General features: G+C 28.9%; 1 protein-coding gene across 2 annotated transcripts; it reads right to left on the reverse strand.

Annotated features, from left to right (window-relative positions):
* Positions 1-12380: 12380 nt before the first annotated feature.
* On the reverse strand, positions 12381-13190 carry LOC111902096 (uncharacterized). Of its 2 annotated transcripts, none has more exons than XM_023897969.3 (2): positions 12742-13190; positions 12381-12535 (listed from the first exon to the last, which is right to left on the reverse strand). In XM_023897969.3, the coding sequence occupies exons 1-2, from the start codon at positions 13029-13031 to the stop codon at positions 12466-12468; spliced, it is 360 nt and encodes a 119-aa protein (XP_023753737.1). In that variant the 5' UTR covers positions 13032-13190; the 3' UTR covers positions 12381-12465. The 2 variants fall into 2 exon arrangements, with proteins under 2 accessions (XP_023753737.1, XP_023753738.1); XM_023897970.3 differs by having other exon boundaries at positions 12381-12523; positions 12742-13189.
* Positions 13191-23203: the final 10013 nt, after the last annotated feature.

The raw sequence follows: 23203 nt of genomic DNA on the forward strand, positions 1-23203 counted from the left end.
TAGTCCCGTGTGGACTCGGCGAGTTGGAAGAACAACTCGACGAGTCTGTTGAAGATTGCCTTGGACTCGGCGACTCTGTTCTTGGACTCAGCGAGTCTGGTCGTGGAACCTTAACCTTTTTTGGTTGAGCTGTGAATCGGTGAGTCGAGGGATGACTCGGTGAGTTGTGCAGGATGGGACTCGAAGATTGTTGGACTCGATGAGTCTTGGGGTGACTCAGCGAGTTAAGTCGTGGCATGGGAAGTTTTTGAGCATAGGAACTCGACGAGTCAACTAGTTGACTCAGCGAGTAGGGTCAACCAGGAAGGTTGACTTTGACTAAGGACTTTGACTTGGACCAAGGGTTGACCAGTTTGACTTCCAAGGGTATTTTGGTAATTATTGGTGCTTAATGGTTTTGGTTAATTGGTAATGTTCAGTGGTGGAGCTCGTGCTGGTGGTCGGAGCAGCGTGATCTTGTTTCTTCAAGTCGGCAGTTGCAGGTGAGTTATCCTCACTATATCAACAGGGTCTAAGGCACTAAGGTCGGCCCTTTATCGGATGGGAATCCGGGTAGTTGTTTGTTATGTTATTGCTTTGCTATGTCTGCATCCTGGTAGGCAGGATGGTATATGTTAGGGACTTGGTTAAGGTCGGTATCCTGGTAGTTAGTATGGTATATGTTAGAGACCTGGTTAAGGTCGGTATCCTGGTATATAGGATAATGTTATGTTAGTGACCGGTTAGGTCAGTATCTTGGTTAGGATGTTGCTATGTTATGTGATATGCTAGATCGGTTGATTAGTTGTGAATTGCTATATGATTATATGTTTATGTGCACATGGTTGTTGGACTGGGGTTGGGTTGAGGCGGGTCCTGCTTTGTGCTGTAGGCCAACATACCCAGGGCGGACCGGTTAGACCGAAGGCCCGGCGAGTGGTTCGGATAGGCTGAAGGCCCCAAAATGGCGGACCAGACGTGTTGAGGCTCAGAGAGTGGACCAGACAGACTGAAGGCCCGGTGCGAGCGGGCCGGTAATACTGTAGACTCAGAGAGTGGACTAGGTGGACTGAAGGCCCTATGCGGGTAGACCAGTCATACTGTAGACTCGGAGAGAGAGTGGACCTGATGAACTGAAGGCTTGGTGCAGGCGGACCAGTCACACTATAGAATCGATATGCATGGTTGTTCTGTTTATGATATGATATGATATGTGTATGGTATTGTGGTTGGTATTTTGGGGGTAACTCACTAAGCTTTTGGGCTTACAGTTTCAGTGTATTGTATCAGGTACTTCATTAGACCATGGCAAGGCGAAGGTGTGATCGTACCGCTCCTCAGTTTTATGTTGATGTTTCTGGGATACTTTGATAATAAATGAACTGAAAACCTTTTGTAATAACTTAATGAATGTGGGTTGTTTTCGAAAAGTTTAAATTGCTTGTAAATTTTCACGGTGTTACAACAACGTATATATTCGATATTTGCTTTATCAACTCAAAGGTGGAAAATATTACCAGATAATTAATCAAACCTAACACTTAAATCATTATCGCAAACTTGTTGGGAAAGTAGGGTAGAAAGTGTAAAAACAATTAGATTTCAAGCACCACAATTAAGAAAAGCGCTTTTACAATTATCCAAAAATTGTGGAGATCCAAAAGTTAAAAGTGAGGCTAAATGTTTAGCTACATATGGACTTGAAAACTATGAATTTTTATTAGGAATGATTATTTGGTATGATGTTTTGTTTGCTATTAACAATGTTAGTAAAAGTTTACAATCAAATGACATGTGTATCGATGATGCTATAGATCAACTAAATGGACTTTTGTGTTTCTTTGAAAAATATAGAGAAAACGGATTTGAAAAGGCTTTAGATTATGCAAAATAATTGGATAGAGAAATGAACGTAAAACCTGAACTTCAAGAAAAATGTATCATTCAAAGAAATAGACGATATGATGAAAATGTTGCTAATGAAACTATTAAAACTCCTGTTCACTTAGGCCAAGCAACATGGTTGTGGGGAAGACCCGCGGGAAGCTTCCCGCCCAGTGGAACACCACACCGTCGGCGTGGGGAAGGGTGGCACGGGAACGGGTGAGGGGAGACTCTCCCGCGTTCTCTCTCTGACCGTGATTTTTTTTAATGAAATCCAACCGTTGATTAACGGTAGAAAAATAAATATATTTTTTTTGCTGCAACGGCTAAATGGTTTTAAATCCATTTTTTTTATTTTTTTAAACCTTTTTAAACACCTATAAATATACAACTATTTACCATCAAACAACATTCACAAAAATCCTCTATTCTCTCTATTTTCTTCTAAAAAAAATGAATCCCGACAATCAAACCCCAAATTCGGATTGAAGAAAAAACCATGGTTCGAGTTTAAACATCCCTTCTCGAAACATTTTTGCTATCAATTCATCACCACAAGGAGATTATCGCCCCCAACTTGATGCTCCCATTCAATCCTCATTACAATTCCAATACCAAAATGTTGGACAATATTACCCGATGCAAGTTCAAATGTTTCGTCGCAAATGTTTTCAAACTTTGTTGTCTTTCCGGATTAACTATCACCAAATCAACCTTAACCCCAAACCAAACTCAAACTCAAACTCAAACCCAACAACAACGCCAGCTAGTCGATGAGTTGGATGACTCGGAAGAAGAAGACATGGTTCCCGAAACTCAACCAACACCACCCCCACAAAGACGTAAAGGGAGAAAAACAAGCGCGCGAGGGTGTTGCATAACCGGGAAGACAAAAGCCGACAACATGGCTTCCACACGAAGAGCTAGTTTTGGTCAAAGCTTGGGCTGACATTTCTGAAAATTCGATTCAAGGAAACACACAACCGGGAGAACATTTTTGGTTTTGCATTTTAGAACGGTTTCGAGAGGAGCTAGAAAAAGGCGACGACTACCGTACGAAACATCACTGAATTCGAGGTTTCGAGAAATAGCAAAGGGGGTTTCAAAAATAAATGGGTTGTACAACAACCTAAAAACCCAACGAAAAAGCGCCAAGGCGACGAAAAAAATACTTCAAGAAGCTTTGCAATTTTACCTTGAGGAAGTCGAAAAACCATCCAAGTGACATGATTGTTGGAAATTATTGGTCCGATGTCCTAGGTGGAAAAAATACGAGCAAGATTTTATTTTTGGAGTCCAACAATCAAAGCGAACGAAAACGAGCTCTACTGGTTACACAACCTCCTTCGATGTTCGGGTCGGTCTAGATTTAAATCAGGACGACGAACTCAAGCTATAAGAAATTGTCCGCCCAATGGGTAGGGACAAAGCAAAGAGAAAGGGAAAAGGGACTTCTTCGGGTGCATCTAATTTCAACGTGGACATTGACGAAAAGCGGAAAATAACATCGTCGTTTGATCGATATAATCTTAATTTCTCCGAACGTTTGCCTTTTGACAAAGAAAAAGAAGAAACAAGGAAAAAGAAGTGGGCGGAGAGACAAGAAATGGAGGATATGAAGTTTTTGATGGAAAACATCGATTATATTCAGGACCGGCTCTCGAGCTCGTAATGAAGAAGAGGGAAAAAATTCTGAAAAAAGTATTTTCTGTAGGTCGTTGTTCGTTTGTTTGATTTTTAGTTTGTGTTATTTTTTTTTTAATTTTCTAGTTTTTAAAATTTTAGGTTTAATGTAAGTTTTATTTTAGTTAATGATTTTTTTTTTATTTTTAATTAAATTTTATGTTTAGTATTAATTTAAAAAATTATAAATCATAAAAAAAATTATTTAAAAAAAAGTGAGGGAAGGGCTTCCCACCCATTCATTGAGTTTTATATGAGGGAAAGAAAAGTGAGGGAAAGGAGGGTATGACCCACAAAAAGTGAGGGAAGCTTTCCTCCCATACCCTTCGGTCTTATTTAAAACTGACTACTTTTTATATATAGTAGATAAAGGCATTACTTCACTTAAAAGTAGATTTGAGCAATTTAACGAGTTTAAAAATATTTTTGGTTTTCTATTTAGTATTAAAAAAAAGTAAAATTATTTGATGAAAATACATTAAAAGAACATGGTTTAAATCTTGAAAAATCTTTAAAGCATGATGATAACTTAGATATTGATGGTCTAAATTTATTTCATAAACTAAAACTTTTAAGACATATTGTTCATTTAGAACATGATACAATTATTAATATACTTAATTACATTAAAAAGTTTAGTTCTTTTCCAAATGTATATGTTGCCTATAAGATTATGTTAATTATTTCTGTAACCGTTGCTTCTGCAGAAAGAAGTTTTTTTAAAATAAAATTGTTAAAATATTATCTAAGATCTACAATGTCACAAGAAATATTAAATGAATTAGCAATTTTGTCAATTGAAAAACATTTAGTAAAAGAAATTGATTATGAAAATTTCATTAAAGAATTTGCATCTAAAAAGGCTTGAAAAATTAACTTTATGTCATAAAATATATTCACAAAAAACATATACATAAAAAAAGTTTTTAACTCCGCAATTTGTAAACTTTTTACTTTATTATTGCCGATCCCAAGTCCGGATAAAAGAATAAGATTTATAACATTAAGTATAGTAAAAATCAAAGCACCCCAAATTTTTGGTTCTTTTATGGCCCTCAAACTTATTGAGCCGGCTCTGCCCATACCCACTAGTTAGAAAATGGGGGAAGCAACTAAATTGAAGGCTCCGCTCCCAGATCGCTTCATGAGCTCATTTAGTAGACAACAAGTGTGCGCCCCTTTAGAGAAGAGATATGGGCGAGTACTACACGAACTTGTAAGTTTAGTACAGAACAAGCCTTGGCTACAAAGCAGAGCAACCTCGTCTTGTTTGCTTATGGTGAAGCTTTTATAATAGGCATGGCAGGCATAAATGAATGTCACATCAAATAGTGGAATCGACTATCATGGACTCACTCATTCTTTTATGTTCCATTGTATTTTAATTGAGGGTGTTAGCTTCTATTTTGCAATATTTTATAGTTTATACTTTTGCCAGCTTTCCGTTGGGCGATCTTTAGTAATCTATAAAGTTATCCGTAGTCATAAAAAGGAAAAGTTAAGCCACGTTAATGGTGGTTTTTAATTGTATAGTTTGCTTAAAACAGATAATAATGTATTAGTCCACAGTATTTGCTTAGAGATTCGCTCAAAAGATTTCCAGAACTTCGAAACTTCAAAGAGAGTTCAATGTCCTAATAGTTTGTTTACATATTTAATATTTCTTTTCAGACAAACTTAAAATTATAGGAAAAATCAGATACACACTGCATCCTCAAAAAGATTCCTGTTTTCCTACAATGATACACCTACCAAACTTGAATTGAAATTGGGCCTAATATATCAAATTGGGCGCTTAATCAGCCCATCGAACATATATGAACCATTTAGAAAAGCAAAAGCTCATGTCCATGACCTACGTAAATTCCTTCTAATGGTTAGTCTATAGCGGTAGCCTAGTAGAAAACCGGTTTCAGAAAAAGAAAACCCAAATTAAATCCAAATCAGTTCGCCTGAAAGTCAGATTATCAAAACAAGTCAGGTTTGATCTGATCTGTTTAAGACCAATTTAGAAATATAAAACATAAAACATGGTTGGAACTAATTGGTTTTATTAAAACCGGTTTATAACCGATTTCCAGATATAGTAAAAAAAACTTTCTATATAAACATAAAATTTTAAAATTTAAATTTGCTCAGTAATAATCATTAATAATACGTACTTTTAAAACTTTCTCCATAGATGGTTTTTTGTAGCTCTATAATAAAGTAATAAATGGTTCTACAATATAATAATTAATAATAAAAATACAATTATATAAATTAAATTATGTTATCTTACACACAATTGTTAATATTTTGAATAATCGTAATGATCAAATTAATAAAATTATCAACTACATAAAATAAAATTTAGTTAACTGTAACATGAGTTAAAAGTTAAAACTAAATAAAAAATTACATTTAGTTTTATACATCAAAAGTCGTAGGTATAAACAATTAATTGAGTAATATGTACCTAATATACGTTTATTTTTTATATTGTTCAAAATAATTATAAGTTTATATATCAGTTTATTCTATGAATTATTATTTTATAGTTAGAGGATGTTTGAGATTTCATCCCAAAACAACTTGTTGACTTATTGTCTTTTAGAAAATCAATAAATCAAAAAAATGTTTAGCAAAAAGAAAAAGACTTTAAAACAACTTTTTCTTTAACCATTTAAAGAGATTTTAAGAAGTTAGAATTTATAACATTTATAAATTCTTTATGACTTTTTGAACTGTAAAATGTCAATATTATCTTAAAATACCCCTAAGCTAAGACACACTTAAAAAAAACAAAGTATTGACTTATTAATATTTTCCAATCAATAAAACTAATTCAACCACTATTTTAAAATTTCATTTTTCTACAACTATAAGTCAATAAGTCATTTTAAAGATCAAAATGAAATCACATACACCCCAATGGCATAGTTCAATGACATATATTTCTTAACATTTTAACTAAACGAATTTAATTAACACAACTTGCAAACATTCGTCTTGTAGTAGAATATCAAAAAATAAAGAGTTAAATCAATATGGTTTAAAACAAAATATTTATATCGAATCATATTATCATTCCTAATTTCTGACAAAATATATGTTAAGAGAAAAGACGAGAATTATTTATCAAGGAAAACAAACATACTCTCGACTCAAGAACATTTTTCTTAAATTTGATTCCATCACTCATCCAGTAAAAACATTATATATTTTCAATATTATCTCGACAATTTATTTTTATTTATAAATGTATTTTAATAAAAATGAAATTTATTAGAAGTTATAACTTATTTAAGTATGTATTTTATTTACATTTTAAATTGTAAAATGAGTCAACCAAATTCATCACATTTATATAATATGTTACGCTAGACAAATTCTGGATGGTCTACTTATGGCGAACGAAAAAAGCTTATACTTATAAAAGTAGACATTGATTAGGCAGGCATATGATTCACCGAATTGGGATTATCCTAAGTGTGATGGTGTTTCTTGGCTTCAGTTCAAGATGGATTTGGTAGGTGATTGGACACTTTTCTTCTTTTAAATTATTTGTTCTTCTTAATCGAAGTTCTACTAAGGATTTAAATTACATACATGCCTTAGAAAAGGTGATTGTCTATCCTCTTTCTTGTTTATACTTGTCAAGGAGGGATTTCGTATTGCTATAGAAGATACAGTTGGTATGGTTTTTTTTTAAAGTAGCAACCATGGGAAATGATGAGCTAGTGGTGTCTCAGATGTTGTATACAGATGATGCATTGTTTTAAAAGAGTGAAATGTGGAAATGCTATAAATCTGATTTGGGTCCTCCGATGCTATTATTTAGTGTCTGGGTTGAACATAAATGTCCACAAACTGACCGGCGAGTAAATAACTATCCTGGTTGAGAAGGCAGAATACGAGATGTTCTCCGGGTTTTCTTCTGTTCAAGTATTCACAAGGAGAAATAGACGACTTGGATGCACTGATCAACAAAAAGTAGATGTTACAAAACGATTACAAAGTGAACAATTGAAGATGCAAAAACTTGAATCTTCAAACCAATACTATCACTAAATATATATAGTGACCAATGACGAATTTAGCTGTTGGCTGTGAAGCGACATCAATGTAAGGTAGGTAGTAAAATCGGATATTTGGGATCAACATGATATCATGAATATACTCGCACATTGTAGGAGATCAACTATATGAGTAAATCTCTATTCTAATAAAAGAATAGTTGTTTATCATGTGTCATTCATTTAAACCTACTAATCCCTATTCTAATAAAAAAATAGTTTTAATCTCCATTTGACATGTGTCATTCTAATACAACTTTTCATTAATATTATACGACATGTCAAAAAGATATATTAGACAACACTTCAAAATTCAAAATTACTTTTTTTCTAATTATATGTTATGTTTGAAATTATAATAACTTTAAAATTTGGATATATCTTTTAATTAATGATTTATTTAAAATAATTGATAAATAATTTTTGAGCTTTTACTATGAAATTTAATATATTTTGTAACCGTGGTTCCCACGGATTATGAACTAGTTAATAATATACCACTTGTCAAATTTTTGTTTCTCTTAATTAATATTTTGTCAAGTGTCATTATACTCTTTCTCCGTTTACATATATAACTGCTAATTACATATATAAACATTAAATTTATAGATGCTAAAATCATGGATTCAATTTCTTTTTTTTCTTTTTGTAATTATATACATGATTACATAAAAAAAATTATGCACCTTTACCTTCAAAATAAATTTCATATATTTATTTAAATCAACGATTATAATTTTACATAACTAAAAATATATATATATATATTAATTAAAATTATATTTAAAATGATTTATTAGTAATTATTAGTTTTTCTATAAAAACTTAATTTATTTTAGGGAAATCTGTGAAAAAGTTTCAATATTTTAAGCCAGTTTACGATTTAGTCCCAAATAAAATTTTTTTTTTACAAAAAAGAACAGATTACCGGCTAAAACTTAGGATTAACCCTTTGTGGCCGGTTTCATAGATTTAGCCGATATCTCGTCTTTTTTCATTAATGAATCCAAATTTTGGGGCTTTTTCATTAATTAATCAAAATTTTAGGGCTTTTTCATTATTTATTACCAATAAACCAAAATATTTGAACTTTTCTGAAGATTACCTTTAAACTAATATATATTATATGATCTAATTTAATATGTATTATTCCATGTCTTCTTTCTTATGCTCTTCTAGGCTGACCGTATATTTTTATCGGTGTCGTCAAACCCAACAACAAAAATCTCACTCACAAGCCTCGTTAACTCCATCGATTTTCCAAAATTATCCATTCACAACTCTATGATCATCTTTCAATCTCCAAATAAAGAAAGGAGAAAATCCTTGTTGATTACGTAGATGTCCCTATTACCTAACCATGACTTAAAGCGTGGTTCCAACACTTGGGTGTTCCTATTACCTGACCATGACTTGAATGCTATTTCGAACCCATAGACTATTCGCATTGTCCATAGTGTTGTTCACAACAAAATACGAATCTCACACGGTTTAACCACTGATACCTTTGCTCAAGTCTTACATGACCCTTGTTTCTTTACAATAGGGCTTGAAAACCATGAAGAATGAACCATTAAGCTTAAAAAACTCAACATAGGTAAAAAAAATCAACTCGATATTATGTACTGAAAACAATGAAGAATGTTAACTCTAATTGTAAAAAAAATGTCAACAAGCTATCCATCATAAACTATTAAAATATTAATTTGGTATACCTACGAGCTACGGTTCCAACACTCCGATGTTCCTATTACCTAACCATGACTCGAACCTTATTTCGAACCCATACACTAATCGCATTGTCCATAGTTTTGTTAACAACAAAATACGAATCCCACATGGTTTAACCACTGATACCTTGGTTCAAGTCTTACTTGACCCTTGTTTCCTTACAATAGGTGTAACATCCCGACTCCCAGGTATAATATTTAATTAATTTATATTCTTGTTGTCTTATCAACTTGACGAGTTGGAGGCCCTAACTCGCCGAGTAGAGAATGTTAATGGTCGTGTAATTTCTAGAGTCTACTCGACGAGTTGGAGGACCCCAACTCGACGAGTAGGAGTTGAGTGTGAAAACCCTAATTTTCAGGGTTTTTGTCCTATTTAAAGGACCTTAAGACTTCATTTCCGCCTCCCTTATCATCTTAACACTCTGAGAGAAACCCTAATTGAGCTATATGCTTGTAGGAGAGAAAGAGGGGCTAATATTGCATATTGTAGTGCATTTTTTGGAAGAAGATTGAGGAGAAAAAGGCTTGGGACGAGAAGGAGCTCTTGGATCCATCAATAAGATTGTGTTTCGATCTTTATCAAAAACTTCATCATTTATTGGTTTTTGTCTTGCCAAAAAGTAATGCATTCGGGAAGCCCCAAATCGACTAAAATGTAATAATGACAATTGTTGTGATGTTACGTTTAAGTCATAATGACAATTGGTGTGATATTATAATAATTGTCATTATTACGTTTTAGTCTATTTGGGGCTTCCAAAATGCTTTACTTTTTGACAAAAAAAACCAATAAATGATGAACAATGTGGGATTCATCTTATGTTGGGGCTTCTATAGTGTTGTAAGGAAACAAGGGTCAAGTAAGACTTGAGTCAATGTATCAGTGGTTGAACATGTGGGATTCGTTTTCTATTGTTAACAACACTATGGACAACGCCATTAGTGTATGGGTTCAAGTCATGGTTAGGTAATAGAAACATCCAAGTGTTGGAACCACAGTTTAAGTCATGGTTAGGTAATAGGGACATCCACATAATGAACAAAGATTTTCTCCGTTCTTTATTTGGAGATTGAAAGATGATCATAGAGTTGTGAATGGATAATTTTCGAAAATCGATGGAGTTAACGAGGCTTGTGAGTGAGATTTTTGTTGTTGGGTTTGACGACACCAATAAAAACACACGGTCAGCCTAGAAGAGCATAAGAAAGAAGACATGGAATAATACATATTAAATTAGATCATATAATATATATTAGTTTAAAGGTAATCTTCAGAAAAGTCCAAATATTTTGGTTTATTGGTAATAAATAATGAAAAAGCCCTAAAATTTTGATTAATTAATGAAAAAGTCCCAAAATTTGGATTAATTAACGAAAAAAGACGAGATACCGGCTAAATCTGTGAAACCGGCCACAAAGGTTTAATCCGAAGTTTTAGCCGGTAATCTGTCATTTTTTGTAAACAAAATTTAATTTGGGACTAAATCGTAAACTGACTTAAAATATTGAGACTTTTTCGCAAATTTCCCTTTATTTTATAACCATAATTCACACTGGTTATAACCTAATCCTTCTTAATAAATGAAGGTTTTTTGTGCCAAATGTCATATTCTCCTTCATTTGGACACATGATATTTTCTAGAATTTTTTAATTTTTTATTTTCCACTTGTCATTTTTTTGTATTTTTTTTATTTTATTAAAATAAAAATTCCACATTTAATATGTAAGGTATTTATTAGAAAAGATTTATATATGTGATGTATTCAATGTATTAAAGCCTCATTAATTTTAATAATTAATTTTTTTTTTATTATTTTTCTTATAAATTCAAACTTCTCATATTGTTAAAATTTCATATTTATTTTTTTTTAAATAAACTTAATACATGGGTCTCACACCTAGTCCTCTCTAATCCTCTCTAATAAATGAAAGTTTTTTTTGCCACTTGTCAAATTCTCAAGAGTTTTGTCACATGTAATTTTGTGAGAGTTTTAGAATTATTATTTTTCACTTGTCATTTTTTGAGAATTTCCATTTTTTAAAATAAAATCCTCCCTAATAAATGAAAATAGTTTTGCCACATGTTACTCTCTCATTAACTTGGACACATGTAATTTTTTGGTATTTTTGAATAAATGTTTTTTCCATGTGTCATTTTCTCATTGTTTATCTTTTTTTAATTAACACATCATATTTAAACCTCAATTATTAATTGCCTTATTTGAAACTAATAATTAAATTACAATATTACAACTCATATTATTGAATATGTTTCATTTTAAATTCAAATTTTTAAATTTTAAATTTTAAATTTAAATAAATTTTTGTTTAAACCTTCATATTTAATTTTTTTTGTTTTATTCAACCCGTATAACATACGAGTCTTACAACTAGTTTTATATAAAGAAAGAGAATCATTTTATTAATTTGATAATAAAGTCTTATAAATGCTCTAAAAAAGATTTGATTTTTTTTTTATAAATGTTTGAAAAGATTACCTTATGATATGTAAAAATATTATTTTATAAAATATTTAATGTTTAAATATTGATATTAAATTTTTATTTTTAATAAAACCGTATAATACACCACTCTCACAACTAATACACAATATAGATGCTTTATATAAGATTTTATAATAAGTATGCATCTCTATTGTTTTTCTTTTTTAATATTTAACTTTCTACTTTTATTGGAAAACCGTCATAATACATTTGTGATAACGATTACATTCCATAAAGTTTGTGAATTCGTATAAATAAATTATTTTCAACGTTACATGATTGCTTTACGCATAGATTTATATTAAATTATTACGGCTCATGTTTTAAATTAAGGTTTAATTTTTAATTATATATAAAAACAACTTGTTGATTGTACCACAAGACGTCAAACCAATATCCATCGATCGTACTTGTTTTTTAATCACTGATTATTTTTTAAAAACATGTTTTTTGCTCGTCACAAATAGTCAAGTTTCTAAAATAATTATCACAAATGATATTTTCTAATGATTTTATGATATTGAAATTCACAGTAATATATCTTAAAAACAGAGTTATTCACAAATTTCATTACATGAACACCAGATACAAGAGAAATACAGGACGCCATTAATCATCCAAAATCAAAACACGAACGGAGTTGGAGAAAACGCGGGAATCGCCATCGCATGAGTCAGTTTCCTGCATTTCACGCTACAAGTATTTAATACCATAAATAATTTGATCGTTTCTGATTAAATAAGAAACAGTTATGATTATTTTAAGCAAATTTTAACTCCAGATCGAAAGTTCCAGAGACTTATTTGGTATTGTGATTCAAACGAAAAGAAAACGATAGTTATCGAAAATTTCTAGTGAAATTATGAACATGATTGGACGTTTGGAGGCATCAGTTTTACCTGTAATCACCGGTATATGAATGAGATCGAGTTTTCCCTGTAGATCTAGCTTTGTTCAATGGCTTCTTCTCAGATCTAACGACGCTAGCCGATGGAGGAGGCTGCCTGCGAGCGTTCAACACGCCGCCGTCCTCTGCAATCGCTGTGAGCTCCGGCCTCCAGTGCTTTGTCGAATTACCTTGCGTTACACGCCGGCTAGTAATTGAAACATCAGTGGTGATGGTTTCTGCTGCCGGTGTTATTACAGTACCGCCGAAGCAAAAGCTGAGCTCCGGGAAGAAAAATTTCATGGATGTCTGATTAAGTCCCTTCCCTCTTGATCTCTGTGTATTGAACTTGTTTTGTGTGTATATATGAGTGATTGTATCTACAACAATAAAGGATAGCTCAATAATGCACGGGGCTTACGTGAGAAATCTCCTCTCTTTAATGGTGACTTTAAAGTTGAAAATCCACTGCTTCACTCCATGTATTTATAAAGACCAAAAGGAGGAGTTGAAGCAGACACCAACACAGACGGAGGGGGTGACACTGACGTGGCTTTTTCTTCATTTCTAAAATTAAATTGAATTTTCTTACATCTATTATTTATAATACACTAGTTTATAACCCGTGTAAAATACGGTTATAAAATTAATCAAACTTTTATAATAAAAACTTAAAATTATTAATAAGTTATTTTAAATAAATTATTAATTTAAAAGATATTTTTTATTAGTTATGTGAAATTATAATCATTAATTCAAATAAATATATAAAATTAATTTTTAATATATATTAGATATTTTTTATTTGTGAATTAATGAAAACAATAATTTCAAATTTAAAATTTAAAATAGAATCACATTAATGAGGAGGTCTAATAAATTTAAAATGAAAAACTAATAAATTGACAAGTGGCAACACATTAATTAAAATGTCTAATATGGTGACACATGTCAAAAGAGCTACTCTTTTATTAGGATAGAGATAAATAAAGATAATTTTGCAAGTTTTGACACTTATATATTTTTTAAATAAATAATATTTATATATTAATTTATGATTTTTTTTTAATTTTTAAAATTATAAAGCAATATAATACTTTTGTATATATATATATATATATATATATATATATATATATATATATATATATATATATATATATATATATATATATATATATATATATATATATATATAAGTATCAAATGTAATAAATATTATATTAAATTGTAATTAATATGTTTCTTCATTTTTTATTTTAAAAACAATTATTATTACATTATAATATTTTAATTTCTTTAATCAACCCGTGCAATAATATATAAGTTTTACATCTAGTTTTTTATAAAAATAAACAAACAAATTTTCTAATTAAATGTTAAATACATCAATTCTATGAGACGTTTCTCATTGGAAAATGTGATATGTCGCTAATTTGAAATATATTTCATATAATTAATGTATTTCAAATTTAACTATAATAATATTTTTTATAATTAATGTTTTTTACAAGATATATATTAGAAAATCTTTATTTTTTATTATGTTTCTTAATATTATTTAAAATATGGTTATTTTAGTTAATATCCCAAAAATTTAAGATTGAGATTGCATACCAAAGATAAATAAAGTGGAACTTATAGTCTTGCTAATCATACCGAAGATGAGGCCAAAGAACAATACGAATAACTAAGATTGGTGTCGGCTCCGAAGGACAATGTTTGTGATTTTTATATCTTGTGACATCATATTTGTTTGATAGTGTCTACACTTCCAATTTCCAATTGGATTGGCTTTTTATGGCTTAGTTCCTTTGTTGGTTTGAATCTTTTTGGATTGAAGTGGTTTTGCTTTAGCTTTGTGATTAACATGAAATATTCTTAATTCCATCAGTGGATATTATTTCTTCTAGTGCTTAATAAATAAAAGAAAATGAGGACTTTGCCTAACTTATAAATCCTTTAAAAAAGAAGCATGATTCCTCAGCCGAACAAATAAGTTTGTTTTATTAACATCAATTTCCATTGAAAATATTATTTATAAATTTATAATTAATTGGTACTAAAATATTCAAATCCATGATGACAGCTAAAACTTGAATCGTACAATACAAGTGGGTTATGTGAAAATAATATTTGTGTAGGCTATATGAAATATTATATTAACAAATATTTTTCTCCTAGTAATAAAAAAAGTGCAACGTGTAACGTTAAGTAGGTATTATATTAAATTGGAGATAATATTGATAGCAAGTTGATCCATCGTGGATGCGCATCGTTTAAGATAATTCAAAGGGAACTTATGGAGAAAGGCATTGTCTTCTTCATCCATGGGCCCAATGATGGCGAGTAACCATGTTCGTCAAATATAATCGGTATAGATCGGTTAATTGGTGATAGATGATATAAATTCATATGCAGATATGTTTTGACTTAATAACAAAAAATATCAAGGTAGAGGCATAACATCAAATGATCATATTTTTAACTTTTTTTTTTTATAAAGACCATTTATGTTGTGAAAAACACTTCTAATCCACTAGTTCACTTTTATGACAAAATGTAATTTCGTAACTTATCTGTGAAACTAATTGCAGATAAAACAAAGTAATATTTTGGTTTGCAAGCATTTATTGAAATTTGGATATTTTACGAAATGTTAATATGTAAGTTATATGCTCAATAATGTATACCACATAAAAGTATCTTTTAAGTTTTTAATCATATTCAAATCCAATTTCTTTGAATCGACCTTGAATTCGTAAAACGATAATTTTAGAGTATTTCTTAGTAGCGGAGGATGTGAGAGAAGGTTGACGACAATTGAGAGTTTTTGTCAAAGAAAAATCAACCCTTGAAATTGCATATTGGTATAAACTTTTATGAGTTGATTAATTTGGTGACGGAAATATATATATATATATATATATATATATATATATATATATATATATATATATATATATATATATATATATATATATATATATATATATATATATGGTTAGGTTCATATAAGACAATAATATTTTGTAAGACAAGGAGACCAAATCTTGACCACTCATCTTGAATAATCAAAGGCTTAAATTAAATCAGATTAAACCACAAGGAACCACAAATAGGCGATGACATTTTTGTAATTAAATGGAACTCTGGGATTAGAATAAGGCACGAAGGGGCAGAAATGGAATTTTACATTCTATTTCATTCAGGTCATAAAAAACACACGACGTTCTTCTAAATCTTCTTCATTCTGATTCATAAAACCCTAACCTCGATACGAACACTAAAACCCATTTGATTCAATCTCGTTTAATTCAATCTCGATCATCAACATCTTTTGTTTCCTTCAGATTCGAATTTGAATGCTCTGATTTTATCTACCTTTCATTCTATTTTTTATTCCAAAATCGCTCGAGCACAAATTGTTCCCGAATCAAAAGAAATCCAAATTTATTATTCGAACAAATGGATGCAGAATCAGATTCAGCTTAAGTCATTTCAGGTAATGTATAACAGTATAATTTATCTGCATCATGATTCAAACCTTTCTTCATTTTTCTCACGCACAGAACCCTCCGCCTCGATGAACACTAAAAATCCTTTTTTTTTTTCCTGATCTACAGTCTCAATTAAAGATCTGGTAAATCGAGATTAAGTTTTTCTTTCAACCATCAAATTCCTATCATGCTTAAACATTGTGATTACCCTTATTCCGATTACATGAAATATTTGCGATTGAAGAACCCTAAAAATCCTCTTATTCACTCTGATTCACATTTTCTACTTTGTGATTCTGATTATGTTCCCTAATCAAGCTTTCAATCACCTAGCATTACAGAATCAGAGAAATTGGATCAAGATCTCAAGAATGACTAGTTCAACATAGTCAGATTCAGGTTCTAATTCTCATATAATATCTCTTTTTTTACTTCACTTCATATCTACTCCTAATAACTAGAATTTTCTTTTTTGTGTCAATGAAGTCAAAGGAAATGTGAATAAACCATGATATATCTTTTTGTATATAACTTTCTTTAAATTTTGAAATTTGAATGTATAATGTTCTACTGATTCTATGAATTTGTAATCAGAATGCATAATATTCTACATATTTTAGTATCATATTCTACATATCTGCACCAGTTAAACACCTTGTAATCCTACATTAACCTTGCAATTCCATGAAGTACAATATGCTAGATATTTTAAAATATGAATGTATGATATTTTTATTATTCTATAAATTGTAATGTAGAATGTATAGTATTCTACATATGTTAATATAATATATTATATATTATGCATATTTTTTTGTGGAATGTGCAATATTTTGCATATGTTAGTATAATAGTCATTTGCTAAACAGGTTGCAAACTGATGATTAATTCCTAAAATATTCAATGAATTGAATGTGTGATAGCATATTCTACATATTTGCACTAATTAAAGTCTTGGATTTCTATATAAACCTTAAACTTCCACACAATACAAAATCCTATATATTTTAAAGTATGAACTGTTATTACGTGATAGTCTGATAAGTCATAATGTACTTCTTAATTTGATATAGATATTACTTTGTTTGTTTATTTCGAGGATCGAGTAAAAATATTAGTAAAATAGTGTTTGGTAACTTAATATTCTAGGTATTCTGATTTGTTAAGTTAGGTGTTACTTCATAAATTTGGTTTCAAAAGTTAGTTTATCGATCAATCAAATGTCACTGTTTACTTTGATAAATCAGAACTAATTCATACACCAATGACTTTATTGTGTAAAGTGCAACTCTATTTGTAGAACAATTTAACATTCTATATTTTCTTTTATCATAACTTGATGTATTATTCAAAGAATAGTTCTTTATACTTTATTAGGAGAATGTATAATATTAATTATTAATAAAATGAAGTATATGGTTAATAATGTTATTACTATAATATACTAGAGTTTATTTTATCATAACTTTATCTATAATTCAAAGAAGGTTCTTCATATTTTATTTGGAGAGTGTATGATGTTGATTATTATTATAATGTAGTTTACGCTTTATACTAGCAATATTCTAGTTTTTGTCAAGTATTTAATAAACAAATTCATGTATTATTCTGGTTTATGGTATTTAGTGTGAATATTCTAGTATTTTGTTCTAGTAGAAGCATGGTGTATGTTTTGATCCATATCAAGTGACAAGAATGACTCAATCAAGAGCAAAATATGTTTTTAATTTGATACTAAAATTAAGAAAACAATGATAGTTCAAGTGATAGATCTTCATCAGAACGTGATATAAAGGACAATGTATAACATTAAACACATTAATGTATATGGATATCTGACATAAATACTCTAAGTTAACATATTATTAAGTGTTATATTCTTCTTTTCACGATGTTGATTATTCTTAGAATATACATATTTTTATATTTGATTTTACATTAAGTTATGGAAATAATGCATTTGTTCTGTTTTTTTTTTTTTTGTTTTAATAAAGTTATGATATATGTTTTAATGCAGATAAAATAAGAAGAAATAAATATTGAAGAACCTAAATAATTTGTAAATATTGATAAAGAAACTTGGTATAAGATGAAGAGGGAAGAGATAGATGGAAAAGAAAGCATAAGAAGGTATCCAAAAATAGAATTGATGGAGGTTTGGAAATGTGTGGGGGTGAATGAAATTCTTAGAATGTTACAAAACATTTGATTTTTGTTATTACTTAACTGTAGTTTGTATATTTTGGGTATTTTGTTTTGATAAATATTTGTTTACATTAATTTTACTTTTCATGATGCAGCCAAATTGGATAGTAACCTATATATAAACTAATTGATGGAGCTAAGGAGTGTGCAAAATCTGACCGACTAAAGCATCTTAACCAGGTGTATGAAGCGATGCAGTGAAATGAAGACTTTTGATCGAATTGATAAAATATTTGCAAGAATTTAATGGTTAATGAATTTGGAGTCTTTTTCTCTTTGAATATTGGCTATATTTTCTATATTTTGATTAACATGTATGGATGAATGTTTGGTAAATAATAGTGTTATGGTTTGAATGTTTAAAGATTGGTGAATATTTCATAAAACAATATTGTGGTCGAACAATAGTTATGTTTTAAATGATAATACATGTAATTTTGTAGTTTATGTTGTGTAATGGTAGTAATATCTTTCACATATTAGACGAGTTTAAAATTAAAGTCTCTATGTAAAAAAATTCATCAGAATAATATTGTATGTTTTATGTTATAATAAGTATATATATATATATATATATATATATATATATATATATATATATATATATATATATATAATATTCTAATAGAATAATTTTATATATTGTTTGTTATCGTGAATTGATGTTTATGTCTTTTTTAGAATTTAAGTCACTATTCAAGGTAAATTTTATAAATAGAGTGTATGATGGTCAAAATCATTAGAATGTTGTAGTTTATGATGTATGATGTTTATAATCTAATAAAATAAAGTTATAGGTTTTTATAATCTATATGTAGAATATTTTAATAGAATAGCATTTTGTGACATTCTAAGTTATATGCAAGATATTCTAATACAACAATGCCTAATTAAATTTTGGCTTTTTTAATAATCAATGATATGATATTAATCTAGTTATTCAAAATAATCAATATTTTTATAATGTCTTGTTAATATATATAATATTATGAAGTTATTTGTAATATTATGAAATTTAAGTGTAGTATTCTAAAATTATGTTGTACTTGTACAACTAACTTACATTATGTAAGATTCTAATATTGTATATAATATTATGAAATATTCTGAATTTACAATTTAAAGTGTTAAAGGAACATATAGAATAGTCTACTGAAAAAAAATGATTTATAGAAAAGAAAAGTTTATAATATTAATGTGTAATAATTTGAAAGATTGTAATATGATGTAATATTATATTATAAGATGAAATATTCTAATTCAGACTATCATTCCCTTCAAGTGTGTAGGGAACCAAATAATATGTAGGAACATAGACTAATAAACTTTTTTAAACCAGTGAGAAACATATAACTTTATAAAATGAAATGAATACTTTTAGGATAAATATCAAACTTTTCTTTGGAGGTTGAAACGTATTCTAAAAACCTCATAGATTAAAAACCAAATTTCAAGTTTGTATTATAAAAAGTATATCACAAGGTTACAATATTTAATAATATGTTGTTAATTGATATGCAATATTATGAAATTGTATGGAATATTCCGATATTAAAGTGTAATATTCTAAATTTTGTTAGAAAATATAATATGAACTTATATTACATAAGATTCTAATGTTATATTTAATATTCTGAATATACATAACAGTCTAATAGAATAATTTAATTAGGTTGTCTATATTAAAGTTACAACTTAATATTCTTATAGAATAATGCTATAGGTTGTTTGTATATGTAGAACATGTTATTATTCTAGTTATTCTAGATGTTCAATATTTAATATTTTGTTGCTAAGATGTAATAATCCGAAATTGTATGTAATATTCTGATATTAAAGTGTAATATTATAAAATTAATTGTAATGTGTAAAATCAACTTATATAATGTAAGATTCTAGTATTATAAATCTGTGTTTGATAACTTGATATTATAAATATTCTGATTTGACAAATTATTTTGTTAGAAATTACTTGCATTAATCTTTTTGCTAAAGTAATCTATAATGTTTTGATAGTGTTTGATATATTATGAAGCAACGTGAAATATTATGAAATTATGTGTCATATTATAATTTTAGACATTCTGAATTTATTGGAGACAACTCGCTTCAAATATTTTTGTTAAATAATATGTAATATATGATTTTAGACAATCTATTTTTGTTGGAAACAACTTTTTTTTAATCTTATTGTGAAGTATTGTGATAGTGCTTGATTAACAGTGAAGTAATGTGAAATATTCTAAAATTAGGTGTCATTCTAATTTTAGAATATGTAATATTCTAAAATTGAAAATTAATGCAATAATAATGTTCTTAATTTAATTATTAATGTGTTTTTTATTAAGGTATAACTTTCATAATATTGTTATTGAATTATGAATATCAACATTAATTTTGTTTATGTAGATAAATTGAATAAAATGACAAAATCAAAAGTCAAAAGAGTCAGATGAAACTAAATCAAATGATCCTGATGAGTAGAAAAACACTGATAATTTGAAAACCACATTTTAAGTTTGTACCATAAAACTCTATCACATGTTGGCAACTTATAAAATCTATTACATATTCATTAATATCGATACTTATAGTTAAAAAATTCTAGCTTGGAATATTTAAGTTCCTTTGAAGTTGTGTTTTATCAGCTAAAACTCTTTGCAACCAGAAATTAATGAATTGTTAGAATCGAGTATGGATTACATAACCAAAGATTTGAAAATGAAGTCAATGCGTCATAACAAATGTAATTGATAATACAACAGAATACTATATTATGTAATGTAATTAATCATACAGCACACCATGTTAACATTGGTAAAAAATAATCTAAATCTAATAATCTTTTTCCATAAACCCTTTACCGCACAAGAATAATCAATATTGCTAAAAGAGACATATCTAACCTTTTTTTTAAAGAAAAAAAAAGATTTAAAAAAAACTATGGTAATGATTATATTCTAGAAACATATTTAAGAGCATCTCGTATTTTCTTTAGCACAACCCTTTCCTGCAAGTTAACAAGAACATATTAAAAAAAACTTGGCTAAAAAGACATAACCAACATTCTATTTGAAGAAAAAAAGTATAGTTAAAAAATATGGTAAATTAGTAAGAGTAGTCAACATGACATTGTTTTAGACCAACGGTGATTCATATTTTGGAAATATACTTATATTCTTAAAAAAAAGTCTATTGTGGGAAGTCGGAATGATACATCAGACCCTTTGTTCATTCAGGATTTTTATCAAGGAGGAACGTATGTATAGTTTCAAGATATTTTTCTCAAGAATAATAATTGCTTTGTACATACCTTATCAGTTTACAGATAAATTGCAAAATGCTTTGTACATACATTATATTGGTTAACAAATGAAAGTACATTAGCAATCCCACCCTATGCAAAACCAAATATATTGCAGTCATAATTCTACTATCTTGTTTCCTCTTTGTTGACTTTCTGATGACAAATCACATCTTGATGCATACTCTATATACCACTTAATACCATTACTAATTTCTTTAAAAGTTTTACCTATAAGAGGTATCAAACTAGATTCAACATCTGGAATCTAAAATAAAGAACCATCAGATCCAATGAATTGTTTGCAAGAACTAGATTATGCTGCAACATTATAACATTGAACTACAAAAAAGAATATACCACCATCTTAACATATAAACAGAATAATGTGAATTCATATGAATTTAATCATAAAACATCACAATTTAGCATGTACATGTTATCATAATTGATATTAATAAATGTATGTTTAATATTCTATAAGAATAATATACAGTAAGATGAACTTATCAACAAGATGATGTTAATGAAAAACAAACATTGAAACATACAACAAATTGCTGAAAAACATATTGACTGAATAAAATTAAAAAATTAAACCTTGAACCAGATGATGTATTGTTAAATAACATATTCTAGGTTAACTTGTGTTCTAGGTTAAACAGATTCAAGCAATCAATATGATGTTGATTGCTAAAATCACGAATCAAACCTAGATGAATTAAGGAATCGCTAGTAACTTGAAGATTCAATCATCTTATGCTAATAGGTCAAACACATAATATGATACACGCAAGTAACATTAAAAATTGAATCTTGTTGTTCTAGGTTAAATAGAAGTAACAATAAAAGCGATGAAAATTTAAACCTTGAACAACTGATGAAATCACGATACAAAATAATAAATCACAGCTTGAAAGAGCGTAAACAGTTGTTGAAGATGAAGATTAACATAAATCACTAAAACACTTGAACCTCTACCTTGGACAAAAATTGATGATCACAAAGCTAAAAGTCAATCACAATCTTGGGATAAATTGTTGATGTCGATATATGTAAATCAACCTCAATAAGTTAGATTATCACATGAAAATGTAGAAGAACGAAGAAGACGAACTCCAAAATCACAAAAATCGCAAATTTAATGCTTGTGATTTCGACAGGTAAGGATCATTGATCGACCGGTGAATGGCGATCTCAAATACCAAGGCGAACTAGTAGAAAGAAGTGAATATTTTAGGAGAGGAAGATTAATTACATGAATATGACTATGAAGGAATATCGATCGCATAGGATCGCTAATTTTGGTAGAAGAATCAAAGTAGATGAGGATGTTCTTGATGACGTGAACATGACGTTAATAATCTATCAGATCTGGTGAAGATGTTATATTTAACCTAATGACTAATCGGCCCCTAATTAACTAATCAGTTAGATTAATTAGTGTTAATCCCCTTTTTTTATAA

This window comes from Lactuca sativa, chromosome 3 (genome assembly GCF_002870075.4).
Source record: "Lactuca sativa cultivar Salinas chromosome 3, Lsat_Salinas_v11, whole genome shotgun sequence".
In the NCBI taxonomy this organism is placed as follows: domain Eukaryota; kingdom Viridiplantae; phylum Streptophyta; class Magnoliopsida; order Asterales; family Asteraceae; genus Lactuca; species Lactuca sativa.

What these genes read in the sequence shown, in the direction of transcription:
- LOC111902096 (XM_023897969.3), bottom strand. Translation starts at nt 13,031, where the DNA reads ATGAAATTTTTCTTCCCGGAGCTCAGCTTTTGCTTCGGCGGTACTGTA. An exon ending in TCATATACCGGTGATTACAG is followed by an intron (nt 12,536 to 12,741) that starts GTAAAACTGATG and finishes AAATACTTGTAG; the next exon opens with CGTGAAATGCAGGAAACTGA.